This window comes from Lemur catta, chromosome 3 (genome assembly GCF_020740605.2).
Source record: "Lemur catta isolate mLemCat1 chromosome 3, mLemCat1.pri, whole genome shotgun sequence".
Lineage (NCBI taxonomy): Eukaryota > Metazoa > Chordata > Mammalia > Primates > Lemuridae > Lemur > Lemur catta.
In genome coordinates, this window is record NC_059130.1 from 90270549 (window position 1) to 90285460 (window position 14912).

At 43.0% G+C, this 14912-nt stretch overlaps 1 protein-coding gene across 1 annotated transcript in view; it reads left to right on the plus strand.

The window, feature by feature from the left end:
- AGBL4 (AGBL carboxypeptidase 4) overlaps positions 1–14912 on the plus strand; it is a 1191358-nt gene that overhangs the window by 862237 nt on the left and 314209 nt on the right. The window contains 1 exon segment of the mRNA XM_045546549.1: positions 13713–13752. Coding sequence (XP_045402505.1) covers positions 13713–13752 — 40 coding nt within the window.

A 14912-nucleotide genomic window follows, 5' to 3' on the forward strand; every position in this document is an offset into this window, starting at 1 on the left:
ATGGTAGATGTTCAACATAAGATTTTTACTTCTTAATTAGCTCTTTTCTGGAAATGATTAATCAGTTTACAAAGATATATGTATCAAAAAAGTTTAAATGAATTAAAAATATGTTAGAAAAATTAGGCAAGGGAAAATAAGGGCAGTTCAATAAATATTAATTCACCTTACTTTCCCAGTTCCTGTCTATGAAAAGTATAATGTAATTTTAGAATATTCTGGCTGAATTGTTGAGAAATCAGAGATAAATCATGCTTGTTTTTCAAAACTTCTTTTTCAATAACAAAAAAAGAATAAGAAAGACATGAAGAGACATCTCCCCCACCCTACTTTATTCCTAAAATGCATGCACGCACACGCACACTCTCACTCTTCTCATCAGACTTCAAGATGTGTCCCTCGAGTTCCAAGAAAATAACATTTTGGTCTTTTTCTGTGCTGAACACATTTGCTTTCCCCACGTAACAAAAGGTATCATTTTGCTTTTAATTATGGGTTGTTATTATGCATTGCTTTTATTTGGCAAAGATGTTTGTTTCAGGAAAATTAATTTAGACAGTTCCATTTTTCAAGCAACAATACCTTCTGTCCCAGGCTTACAAAGAACAATTAGATCTGGATTCTTTCCCTACAATCAAGCTGGCAACTTCTTGTGGAAAGTCGTGGTTGATCAGTATGGAATGGAGCTTCCATGAGCCAGTCAAATGTAGAAAATAGACTTTTCTGGCCTGGCACTTGTACTTCCTGCAGTATATATTAAATATAACTCTGACATTGTGCAGAGGCATTACTCTGGTTGGGCAGGAACACAGATTAATGTTGCATCACTTTCAGTGCTAGAGTTTTATCTTGAATGTCGTGATATTTTTCACAGGAACTCCACAGTTTTGTGCAATTCAGCAAACATGACTGAGGGCCTGCTATGTGCCAAGTACAGTGGTAGGAGCTGGAGATACTGATCTGAATCACACAGTGTCCTTGCCTGCAAAAACTCACAGACAGATGACTCAGACAGATAACTGCAGCACACAGTGATAACGTCTGTGGCCAAGGGTAGTACAAGGTGCTAAGGGAGCCTTGAAGAGGTACCTAACCCAGCCTGGGAAAACAGAGGCAGCTCCCAGGAGGTGGTGATGTTTGAGAGAAGTCATATATGAAGGAAGAGGGGAGGAGAGCCTTTCCAAGAAAGGGGTCTTGGATTGAAAATAAAAGTCTTACAGACTATGTACCATTTACCCAGAATTTATATGTCAAGCACTAGGCTAACTGTTTTACTAGTAGGCTAACTGCTTTACAAAGTACTTAACTGATTTGGCCATGGTCACTTAAATAGTGTGTGGTAGAGAAAGTTTCAAAGAAGGTAAATTATTGGCTCATACAGCTAGTTAAGTAGCAAAGCTGGGGGCAGAACACACAGTTTCTGGCTCCCGGGTGTTTCCAATCGAACATTTCATTTAGTCCTTACCACAGTTCTGTGTGGAGCTGCTATGAACAACTTCGCACACTTGCTAAATATGAAGGAGAATGGGAACAAAAAAGACTTTATTGAACACTTACTTGAGTGTAATAGGATCTTTTTAGCAGCCACGGCCTCTGAACTCAGCCATGTAAGCAGAGACTGGCCGTGATACTCTGAAAAAAATCTGAAGCTTTCATGGTTTATCATGTTTTGTCTTTAAAAAAAGAGTATGAATTTTATATTCTATCCCATACTATAATAATGTTTGTTGTAGTATAAAACTTCTGAATGAAATTATGTCCAGTTTAAAAAATTTTATGCCCATTTTAGAGGCATGGAAATGAGAGAGAGGCAAAGTCATTTGTTCAAGGGCTCTACCACTCATGAGTCTGTGAGCTACGACTGGTCCTGTTTTCCGTTCTTTGCTCTGATCCATGGCCCAGACCCAGAGCTTCTTATTCTGTCCCCACTGCTGTCACTGCCATCGCATGTCCCCTGTCTCTGTGCTCCTAACCTTTATTCAAAAGCAGCATGGCAGTCTGGTCTGCTGGTATGTCCCTGCATGAGCCAGGGTAAGTCCTACCACCCGATAGGCCTCAACACACCCTTTCTAAGGATCAAAGGATATGAATTGGGAGTTATGACTTCACACCTAGTATCATCTAGTTTCTCCTATCCTTATTTTTCTTTTTTCCATGTCTTTAGTTATGTGTTTTTTTATTTTGTTGTATTTCTTTTATTGTAAGCTTCTTCAAATTCTTTTTTGGAATTAGCATATATATATTATATATTAACTAACTAAATATATAAAGAAACACACAGACTGCAGTGTTTCAGGGAGATGCCATAGTCGTCTTAAGAACTGAATGTCAAGCATAAACAGACTCATTAGCTCCCAGAGACAGAGGGTAGTTAGGGCCTCATCACCCATGTGGGTTCCTCTTCTATTCTTTCTTAAAAGTCCAACCTACGTCCTCAGTGAAAAGTAAAATACTTCCCGTCCTTCAGAGGCTGCTTCAATGACTACCTTTTAAAGGATGCTCTCTTGATAATTCCTCAGTTAAAACCACTGGAATCAAATAAATAACATAACATTAGAACTCAGGGCAAATTACTAACTAAATTCCTCCCCTGCCTCTCCCTCCCCACCCCACTACCTTGCTTTCCTTAGCAATTTTTTTCTGGGCATCTGTGCTTTCCTAAGCACTGGGATATGGACATAAATCCCCATTGTCCACTCTATTGATGAAGACAGAAAAGTGAGCAGTACAGAACAGTTGTGGCAGGTGGCTTCCTCTCTGTGGCCTCAGTTTACTTTTCTTTAAAATAAAGCAGTTGAACTAGTTTATCTCCAAAGCACCTTGCTCTGACATCCCAACAAGCTGTGTTATGGGGTAGCCTCACTCTCATGCTGGCTTTTGACACACTTAAGGATGAAGAGCAATCACAACTTTAAAGTATAATTTGAAGTCCTAAAAGGCAAGCCTTTTTAATTCTAAAGTTTCATTCTACAAATGTTTTGACTTATTCAAAACATATAAAAATAATTTATAATCATGGGACTTTCCCTGGTAATAAGCCAAAATATCACATCAGCAACAAAATTCTCAAGGCCCTATCAGGGAAGGTATAGGAAGAGTACAAATGCATGAAAAATATTCAGTTTCTGACCTTGGAGGAGAAGGCAAAGAGTGGGAGATGGAGAGAGAAGAGGTAGAAGAAAAAAAGACCAACGTGTAAACATCTAACAGTAATGTGAGACACATTATGTAATCAACGCTTAGATGCTATGGGGCCCATGGGTGCACTGGGTGGGCATTTGTTTGCCTGGAGCTCTACCCACTGTCACTTTAGATACCATGTCTGTTCTTTCAGGTCCCCACACGGCTTCATTTGGCTAGAGCAGAGAGTAGGGAAGAAACCATTACTATCCTGGCATGTAATCTTCTGACTCATGACTGGAACAGCCTTCCTCTTGCTGTCTCTTGATGCCTGGGTCTTTCCTCCAGAATGAAGGAAGGTGGAGTTCTCCAGCACAAGCCCACATGTGACTGTTTAGGATTTGAGGATGAGGCATGTGTTATTTCTCTCCAGCAGGAGTGAGGGTTCCAACTGTTTATTCATTCCTCTTTAGGAACCCGATGGAGGCTTCCGTGTTCAATCATTTAACACATATTTAGACAGAACTCATTCTGCCGGGAGACTTAACCACTGTCCTTTCTGTCATGGAGCTTAGAATGTAATGAGAATAGCATTAATCAAATGTAAGCACAGGTAAATAGAGAATCTCGAAGATCACATTCGAGCTGCAGCTGCTCCCATGCCCTTGTGCAGAGGCCGTTCTAGGTGTGTGCTGTCCCCTACTGCAGCTCATGCTGCTCCTCTGCCTAGAAACCTGGGAATCAGCCAAGATTTTTTTCCTCATCCCTCACAACTAACTGCTCTCACACTAATTGAGCATAGGTTTCAGGGGCAAACAAAATGGATTTGAATCTAGATTTCTCCACTTAGCAGTTGTGACCTTGGGCAAGTAACCTAACTTCTCAAGCCTCAGTGTCTTCATTTGTAAAAAGGGGCAATAATGCCTGCCTCAAAGGGTTGTGGTGAGGACTGGCACATGCTAAGTGCTCGGCAAATGGCAGCTGTTTCGGCCACTGCTACGGTTAATTCTCCTTGCAAAATGTCTTTGCAGTTTCATATGCTCCCCTCCATTTCCACTTGCCCTGCTTTTGTGCAGGCCACCAGAGGCTGAACTAAGATGCTCCTTCAAGTTTCCCTGGGGATGAAAGATACTTGCATGCCTGGATTTTCCAATATCATAAAGCTACAGAAGCAGAAACTACTCTGCAAAATATAGTGAAGCAATCACACATGTGCAGCCCCAGGTTTTGTCTGCTACCCCACTCTGCTTCCCACTGGCTCTAACCCTAGCTGTGGGATTCTATTTCAGCCGTGAGTGATGTTCACTGTCTCCCTGAGTAACAAGCTAATGCATTTTTTATTATCCTGATGGGGGTAGGTGCTGGAAAGGGAGGGTGAGCCTTGGCCACTGTTCAGGTTTCCCTAGAAGGCAGTGGGATTGAGAGGTGCTTGGGAATAGCATCCAGATATTAGCCAATGGGCCAGGGTAAGGTTTGGGGGATACTTTGAACACTGATCACAGTACCTTTCCCTATATTTTTCTTGGGCACACTTACCACACTTGCAATTAATTCATATTGTAGGATTATTTGATTAATATGTCTGTCCTCCCCACTTCACTATTTAAAAGCTCTTTGAGGCTGGGTGCGGTGGCTCACGCCTGTAATCCTAGCACTCTGGGAGGCCGAGGGGGGGTGGATCGCTTGAGGTCAGGAGTTCAATACTAGCCTGAGCAAGAGTGAGACCCCGTCTCTACTAAAAATAGAAAGAAATTATCTGGCCAACTAAAAATATATATAGAAAAAATTAGCTGGGCATGGTGGCACATGCCTGTAGTCCCAGCTACTCAGGAGGCTGAGGCAGTAGGATCACTTAAGCCCAGGAGTTTGAGGTTGCTGTGAGCTAGGCTGACACCATGGCACTCTAGCCCGGGCAACAGAGCTAGACTCTGTCTCAAAAAAGAAAAAAGCATCTCTTTGAAGATAGAGGCTATTGTCTTTCTCATTCTATCCGCAGCAAGGTGCCTGGTACATACACAGCAAATGCTCCACTGATATTTGTTGAATTAAGAAATAAATAGATAAATGGAGAGTAGTGGAGGCAAGGTGCTATCTGGGAAATATGTGTTGCCCATCAGTTGTTCAGCAAGAGCAGAGGTGGAAAGAGGGCCTTGTCAAGGGCAGAAGCCAAGGTTGAGAGCAGTAAGGTGGCAGTGTGCAGAATGGCCTAGCATATGGAAGGCCAGTGTCCTACTTCAGTAGGGATGGGCATGAGCTCAGTGCCTTCAGATAGTGTTTCCCAAACTTTCATGGTCCCTGTTCTTTTTCCTTGGAGAGGTGACAGGCACGTCCCTACTCCTTCCTCCTGCCAGGTCAGAGTCAATCTTCTACATATCACACTGACCAACCTAATTATTGTCTGAAGTTTGGTTCTATAAATAATAGGTATTTTTTGTTTGTTTTCCAAATATAAGGTTATGTCATAATGTAAAAACTGCTTTTTCAAACAACACATAAAACTTGTGGAGATTTTTGACACCCTCCTTGATGCCAAGCTAAGAAACCTAGTCTTTGTCAAAAATGCAATGGGAGTTGTTAAACTATTTGAAGAAAGGAGCAAATTTGATTTTAGCATTATCAATCCTGCAGCCAGTGAGGAGGCTAAACTGGAGTGAGATTAGAAACTGGGTTTAAAGAGAGGCCAGGGCCACCTGAGATATATTCCTTGGAGCAGGCTGTGCTTGGGGATAGGGCAGGGAGGGGGCACGAGATCCCCAGATGCCTAGAAAGTGGCTATGACTCGGGGAGAGAAGGGGCAGGACAGGGAAGGGAGGGGTTACAGAAAGGGAAGGGCCTGAACCCTGAAGCCAAATGTGTGCCTGTGCCCCTTTGCCTCCATTTCAGGAGGGTATCGATCCCTGGGTCCTCTGCATGAAGGCTGGCTGCTGGAGTCACAAGGGAATCCACAGGGATCACTGGTGCTCTTCTTTAAATCATCTCCAGTCTATGCCGTGAAAGACTGACTTTTCCCCAAATAGCTATCTTGCATGAAACGCAGAAAGCAAAACAGAACACATAATCAGTGACTATTCTCTTCTACCACGCAGAACCCCACACATCAAACCAGCCACTGAGCTCCCGGAACACCATGTCCCTTCTCATTCTGGGAGGTAATTGCAATGCAGTCGTGACCAAAAGGAGAAGTCCATTTTTAACCATAGCTTCATAATTACCCATTCAGATGAAGAAGGCCAAATTCTCTGCAGCCCAATCTCTGGGTCCCCAAGACAGAAACAGAAAGGGTTTTGAGGAAAATTATGTGGGCAGTACATGAATGTTCTGTGTGTATGCACGTCCATTGGAAAGGAAGGGGATCAGTGGATCCTGTCTAGTTGTCATATTGGTAACAAGTAATCAGCAAATCTTTATTGAGCATCATTTATTGGGCAAGTGCTGGGCTAGTCCCTGAGGGGAGAGAAATAAAGAGGGCTTTAGCCCTTCCCTTCAGGGAGCTCACGCAACCAGTGGAGAGGATGGAGGAGCAAGCAGTCCGTGGAAATACAATGTGATGGTGCTCTGATGGGGAATATTGACGGGGGGCCAAGGATAAGATCCATTCCAGCCTTGGCAGGGTAAGACAGGCTTTACAGAAGAGGGGATTTGTGTGTTAAGAGCCAAATAGCCAGAAGGAATTAGCTAGGCAATTTAAATTAGGTATAGCGTTATTATTCTGAGTAGAGAACCAACATGTGCAAAGGCCTAGAGATGAAAGCACTGCAAATTTGGGAACCAGAAGTGGTTCATTATGGCTGGAGATCAGAGTCTGAGAGGACAAAAAATGGAAAGCACAGCCAGGTTATGGATGCCCTCCAAGAGCCACTTAACGGTTAGATCTTATCTTATATGCAGTGGTCCCCAACCTTTTTGGCACTAGGGACTGGTTTCATGGAAGACAATTTTTCCGTGGACAGGTGGGGGTGGGGTGGGGAGGGTGGAGCTCAGGTGGTGATGTGAGCCATGGGGAGCTGCTGTAAATACAGCTGAAGCTGGCCAGGCGCGGTGGTTCACGCCTGTAATCCTAGCACTCTGGGAGGCCGAAGCGGGTGGATCACTCGAGGTCAGGCATTCGAGACCACCCTGAGCAAGAGCAAGAGCAAGACCCCATCTCTACTAAAAATAGAAAGAAATGATCTGGCCAACTAAAAATATATATAGAAAAAATTAGCCGGGCATGGTGGCGCATGCCTGTAGTCCCAGCTACTCAGGAGGCTGAGGCAGTAGGATCGCTTAAGCCCAGGAGTTTGAGGTTGCTGTGAGCTAGGCTGACACCACGGCACTCACTCTAGCCTGGGCAACAGAGCAACAGAGTGAGACTCTGCCTCAAAAAAAAAGAAAAAAAAAAATACAGATGAAGCTTCGCTTGCTTGCCCGCAGCTCACCTCCTGTTGTGTGCCTCGGTTCTTAACAGGCCAGGGACCACTACTGGTCCACAACCCAGGGGATTGGAGACCGCAGCTATAGGAACCCTGATAAGTTTTAAGATGTGCTTTCTAGGCCGGGCGTGGTGGCTCACGCCTGTAATCCTAGCACTCTGGGAGGCTGAGGTGGGAGGATCGCTCAAGGTCAGGAGTTCGAGACCAGCCTGAGCAAGAGCAAGACCTTGTCTCTACTAAAAATAGAAAGAAATGATTTAGACAGCTAAAAAATATATATAGAGAAAAAATTAGCCAGGCATGGTTGCACATGCCTGTAGTCCCAACTACTCGGGAGCTGAGGCAGTAGGATTGCTTGAGCCCAGGAGTTTGAGGTTGCTGTGAGCTAGGCTGACGCCACAGCACTCTAGCCCAGCCAACAGAGCTAGACTCTGTCTCAAAAAAAAAAAAAAAAAAAAAGATGTGTATTCTAGAAAGCTCACTTCAGCTGCAATGTGGAAGACGAACTGGAGGAGGCAAGACTAGAAGCTGGGAGACCAGTTAAGAGGCTGTTGTAAAAGGCTGGAAGTCAGATAGTGAGAAGCCCAAAGGCTCAGTCTGAGGCAGCACTGAGCTGGAGCCAACACTCAGAGCTCCTAGTTCTCAAACATTGTGTTCCCCACTCTGCCTGTTGCCCTCCGTTTAGAGTGATTCTTCCGTTTTCTCCTAGTTTCTCCCACCCTTTTTACAGATGAGTACATAATTGCCAGCTGGCTTAAGTAACATGCTTTGCATAACACAGCTCAGAGGTTATAGAATCAGAATTCACACTTTTGTCTATCTGGTTTTGAGTCCAATTCTCTTCAAAGTACTTTCTGAAACTGCTGTCAAAGGGGCTTCAGATATGAAAAAGAAAGTATCTTCCAAGTTGAACATTGCCTGTAAGAGTCCCCAGATTCAGAAGCTTTTATCTATATCAGTAGCCTGCAGTAGCTGGGCATTGCAAACTGCCTCCTTGTGACAAAATAACCAAGTGGTATCCTATTGGTGTCTTGTTGATTAATGCTACGCTACCTTCCCTGAAAAGAAAAGGATTAGAAACAAAATCACAGTAGTAATATCAAACATATTAATTATGACCATAAATATATGTGATTTATACTCTTCTACTTCAAAACAAAAACTCAGGCTGGGACAAAAAATAGTAACATAATGTTGCACAAGATTAAAAGGTACTTTCATTTACTATATATAAATACAATCTCATTAAATATGCATACATAGTGAGAAAGATGGTAAGAAAATACACCAAAATATTAACTACAGTTCTCTTTCAGTGATAGGATTTCACTAATTTTTTCTTTTCTCTGAATTTTCTGGAAATTTTGAAAATGACAAAAATAAGCATGTGTTATTTTCATAATTACAAATTTTTAAAGATAGGTTCTTTAACTTAAGGCAGGCATAGTTTTCATTGAGACTATCTGAACCCACGACAGGTCCAACATTCCTGGGTAAGGTATTTAATTAGCCCAGCTCTTAGTACTTCCAGCATTGGGGCAGTCCACTGTCACCAGAGGTTGGGTGACATTGTATTAACAAGACAGCATCCACTGGATGCATGGGGGAAGAGTGGATAACTCCTGGAGCAAGGATGCCGGTAGACAATTCCTTGCACATCCACTAGGGATGCTCAGGCAATCCCTGGGTGGCCAATTCAGAGATTACTCCTTTGACCTTAGAACCCCCACCCTCCGTCATATTTATGAGGTCATACTCAGCATTCACCACATGGTGTTTATGCACAGAGATGGGTTTCTTCTGAATGTCCATGGGGCACCAGGTTTACCAGGGGAGGCTGGATGCAGGATTCACACATAGCCAGGTGTCCACATACCAACTCCTGATTGACCCCAACCCTGGCATACCCACACTCCTTCAGGAGTCCATGAAATACCACTCAGGCACACTTGGACACATTTTCCTCCATCTAGGTGCAGAATTCCTTTGCCTCAAAAGAATGTCCTCTTCCTCTCCTCAAACACATACACACACACACACACACACACACAAAACCACTCCTACACATGTGAAGGTTCTGCCTTTCTTAGACTGTAGTGGTTGGTCAGCTAGTGGTTCAATAGCCAGCAGGCTCTGTCTGCCCAGTAAACCTGCCACCTGCCTTGCTGACTTCATTTCCTCCACCTAATATTGCATACCCTACCCTCCGTGCAGTTAATGTATCATCTCCATATAAAAGGCTCTTGTCCCTCTTAGGTGGCAACTGATTATAATAATTTGGTAATTCTTTATTTCCAACATGGTCCATCTGTATATAACTGATTGTACATTATTTTTCAGATTCCACAAACCATGTACCCTATTTTTATAAATTCAACATCCATTGGCAATCTCAAATGATTATGCTAGGCAGACTAGTAATAAAAAATTTTCACTTTCATTTCATTCCTTTTATTTTTGAAGGACTTTGAGGGAATTATTTGAATACTCCAGTTTCGCAGCTAAAAATTGTTGCAGAGTCATTCTGGAACATACATTTTTGTTTTCATTTGCATATAGAACTTGAAGATTTTGCAATCCTATCTTAAGAGCTACAGGTTAAAACAATAGCCTCCACTTATCTGTTTGTGCCACTAGGTGGTGCACACATATGTTAGTGAACTGTAGGTTAAATGGACTTGTCACTAGGTTAGATTTAATTTATCATCAGAGAAGTGGTACAGACAGTAGGAAATGTAGGATTCCAGGAGAGACAGCAATCCTGTGGGCAGGAGTAAAGGAAGGAAGCTCTCCCAAGATGAGGTGAATAGACAGTATTGCTGGCTGCAGAAATGGTAGGATCAAAAATATAAAGGCAAGAAACCCCACAGATGTAGCAGAGGAAAAGTCTTGGAAAACAAGGAGCTTGCTAAATTTCCATGCTGATTAATTCCTAATTAACAGAGTTGTTGCAGAGGGAAGAATCGAATAATTGAAGCATTTGAACTAGATGACATTAAACATTCCTTCCAGGCCTTTGTTCTGAGCACTGGAAGCCCAGAGATGAAATGACATAATCCTATCCTCGAGTAAGAGCCTAGTGAGAGAGACAGACAAGGAAACAGACAATGAAGACAGAGCATGATAGAAAAGGTAGATTTTACAAGATGCATTTGAAGAACAAAGTGTGAAATAGTCTGCTCTGAGGAAGGGAGAGAAGGGGATTAGTTTTGGAAATTGGTGTTCAGAGAAGGCTCCATGCAGGTCTTGAGAAGTGAGGAGAGATATCCAGGAAGATTACAAGAGAGTAGACAGAGCAGACGGATAAGCAAGATATGGAGGTTTGAAAGGATAATGTGGATTTGGGGATTAGTTCAGTTGAGTTGAGCAGACACTTACTGAGGGCTACTCTGTGCTGTGGACTAATTTTACTAACATAAATAATAAATGTTCCAAGCCCTTAAGATGCTTCTCATCCAGTGAGAAAGTCTCACACATGCACAGAAAATTGCCATGTGAGACGATAGCTTAAAATGTGGTCCCTCTTAAATTCTGACTTTGACCTTCAAGCCCCCAGTGTCCTGGCTGCAGGGGTTCTCAGGGAACTCTACACCAGAAGAGGGAGCCCACAAGCACAGTACCTGGCTGCACTAGACTCAGTCACTTTTGGCATTTCAGTCTCACATGCTCATTTTAGAGTTGTGAAGTTTGAGGCCAGAGACATACAGTAATTTATCCAAAATGACATAGAAGAGACAAAACACAAGCCCAGGCCTCTCTGACTCCTGTCCAGTTTTCTTCCTTTTTTTTTTTTTTTTTCTATAGGACCCTGGACACAAAGTTACTATTTAGCAATAGCTCTTAATTAGGAAGTAGACACTTTTCAGATAAATAAACCACCTTCACCAGCTGTGATCATCACAAAGCCAAGCTTATGAAAAAAGGACGCAATGGATTCTCCCCTCTTATATGAGGAAAGCACCAAGCTACACAGGTTGGCCTGGCAAAGGCAGCTTGATCCAGTTGTCCCACTGGCCTGGTTCTGTGTTTAGGAAGGAATATGGTCTGGCTCCAGCATTCCTTCTACCCCGCGTGTGCGAGTGTGTGTTTCATTTCAGCATGAGGATATGTGCTCACTATGTAGATTAGTGACATCTTGGAGTTGCATTGTTTGCTCAAAAATGTCAACTGGAATGAGTTATGGGCTGGCAGGAGAACAAGTATGTGTGATTGAGAAGGCCCTGAAAGGGTACAGACTTGCTTTTAGGCCCATGAGAAGTCACTGAAGGGAGAGGTAGAAAAATCTTAAGGAGGTTTTGACTGAGACAGATGAAAGTTAAATGTAGGACAAGGGTGACCCTGAGGACAAGGAGATTTGAGACCAGGTCTTATGAGGAAAGGACAAAGGAATTTGGAATATTTAGCCTGGAGAGAAGAAGACACAGATCTTCAGCTCTCCAAACTATTGTCATAAGCTAAGGTGGCTAGAAACAGTGGTGACATCATCAAGAAGCAGATTTTCACCTGTCTGAAAGTAGAGGTGTCTAAACAATAACAAGTAGTGAGCTCCTTATCAAGAAAAGGGATGAAAGAGAAACAGTTCATATATCTAATGGGGACATTGCAGAGGGGGTTCCTGCCCCAATGATAGGTCAAACTCAGTGACCTCTGAACTATAACTATTCATAATTCATGAAAAGGGAAGAGGCAGTTTATACATAAACCAAGGGTCAGATGTTCTATAACAATAACAACATCAATACTAAATAGCTCTTTTTACTGACAACCTATTAGTTATCAAGCATCATGCTAAATGATTTATTAATATATGCCTTGTCATATTTTGGACTTTAGAGCCAGGATTAGAACTGACTGAATTCTAATCCTGGCCCTATTGTTTAATGAAGATGTTGTCTTGGGCAGACAATTTCTCCTCTCTGAATGTCATGTCCTTCCCCTGTATAATACCTACCTTATAGGATTGCCAGGAGTATAAAAAGAAATGATACATCAAAGTATATATTACTGTGCCTGGCCTATATTGGGTACTCAAAAAATGATTCTTCCTTTCCCTTTCTACATAAGTAGAATTTCAGGAAGCCATTCTTGGAGAAAGGCAAGACATAAAAGGAAATGCAGTTGAGGTAAAATATGGCAAAGTATACACTGTGTGAAATATCAGGTGATCAGAAGCTCCTGCAATTTGTAGCCTGGAGCAATGGTTTTCAAAGTGGAGTTTGTGGAACTGCTTTTAAAAAAACAAAAATACAGATTTCCAGTTCTACTTAGGGAAAATCAAATGTAGGAAAGAGAAAGAGATCAGCAGGAAGACCGGGACTTAGGGAATCCTGACTTGAGTATTTAGGAGAGCTGCTCACTGCCGCCCCACTGCCACCTCCTATGCCCACTTCTGTACACTCAGGTTTCCATGACACCCAATCCAGGACAGAGCTTCCCAGTAAGTGTGCTGTGATAGGGAACAGGTCTTCTGAGATACTGATTACCTCAGTCTTTGTGGTAGCCAAGTCTAGTTAACCTCCAAACACAAGCAGCCTCATTCACATCGCTTAGTGTGCTAGACAAATACTATTTTGTATGAGTGTTGTGTGGTACAAAGGGATAAGGATTCAGTTAGAGAAGGAATGATGTGATCATCAGTAGTTGAAACTGTTATAGCATTGCTGAGCAGGTTCAAGAATTAAACCGGCCCAGAAATATCTTGATTAGAAAGGAGTATCTAGAGTGTGACAATAATACAGGCACCCAAGGCAAAGAGGGTTTCCAGTGTATCAGACACTCGACCGGAGAAACCAGTGTGAGCAAAGGGAAATCTAAGGCCCTCTGGTACAGAGGAATGAGCCTGTGACTGGCAGACTGGAAAGTGACATTCTCTGTGGCCCTAGGTAAGCCACATTCCTTTCGAGGTCTCATTTTCCCTAAGTATGGTATAGATTTGACTGGAAGACCTCTAAGACCCACTCAGCTCTAATCATCTATGCTTCCAAAGACAAAAAGCCCTTCCAGTCCCCTTCGTCTCTAAAGCACAATGCCTCTCTGCAGAATTGTGAGTGAGTACCACATTCCATGTAATTTACCCTGCTGTGAATCCGAGCATCCGGTTTGCATGTCCACGCTGACCTGCTGAGCACGAATTTGGCTCTGGCTCAAATCAGTGTTCTCACAATGTGTTTTCTTTTGCAGCAACAGCGGCAGCTTGACCTCCTGACAATAACCAGTCCCGGTGAGTAGGTGCGGCCGGCCACTCTGCTTTGGCTTTTCCCTTATTTCCCTGAATGATGCCTTGTTGCCTTTCCAAATGCAATTCCTGCCCTCCTCTTTTGACTCCCTGAATGAACAGCAGAACTCTTTGCTCCATGAGCCATGAATGGCCCTTCTTCCCCTCTACCCTCTGTCCCACAAGCAGTTTCTTTGCTCCCTCCCAACTCTGTGCTGCCTCCTCTTGACTCTGCCAGTGGCAGGGCTGATAATCTGGATGTCAGTCTGTATTCTAGGGCCAAGTCCACTCATTGGAATCAAGTGTCCTAGTCTGCTGAGAAATAAGTTTTTAAATCATGGGGAATGGGGAAGCTACCTAGAAGGTGCTTTGGAATGAGGGGAGGATGGCTTATGAGGAAGAGTCAATCTGGGAAAGTGACCAGGTTTGGTTGACTGCTCTGAGGGTCAAGATGACTTTTGTCTCTCACCTTTAGGGAAAGGTCAAGTCCCTCAAACAAAGCTGTGACCATGGGATTAAAAGGTCTTTTCTTTCCCCTAGGCCTACATCTAGCCCACTGAGAAACTGAGCAGTTTGGTTTCGTCAGAGAGTATTTTCTTTGGTTTGGGAACTTAAGGCAAAATTGGACAACAAGAGATAACATTCTGCCTTAGAACCAAGGGGATGATGGAACCAGCAGGGTTAGTGAGCGTTTGAGAGTGGGTGTGCTACTTATTTTCATCCATGGGTGATATTCAAACTATTTTAACAGCCTTGGTGACTGCCTGCTGTGCTAGACATTAACACTTTGATTACTGGACTGTGTAGAGTTGAGGTCCTGGAGGAGGGGATAGTGTGGCTTAGTGGTCATATGGCAGGGTTAGGGTGCTCAGGGAATGACTAATTACCAATAAATATGGAGACATTTTAATACGTGAGTAACCAATATGGCTGAACTATGTCAGCCCTGCCTTCCACAAACCTACCATGCTGTATCCAGGGACCACTTGGCTCACTTTCAAAGAGATTGAGATATTGCCCTCTCCAGGCACTGTCCTAGCTCAGAGGCTGATTATCTGGTCTATATAACTGGGGTATAAAATGGCAACTGCAAATGTAAAGTGGATCTACCCAGTTCAGGTGACCTTACTGTATTTCCACCTGATAGAGAACTTGAAAATTTAGAA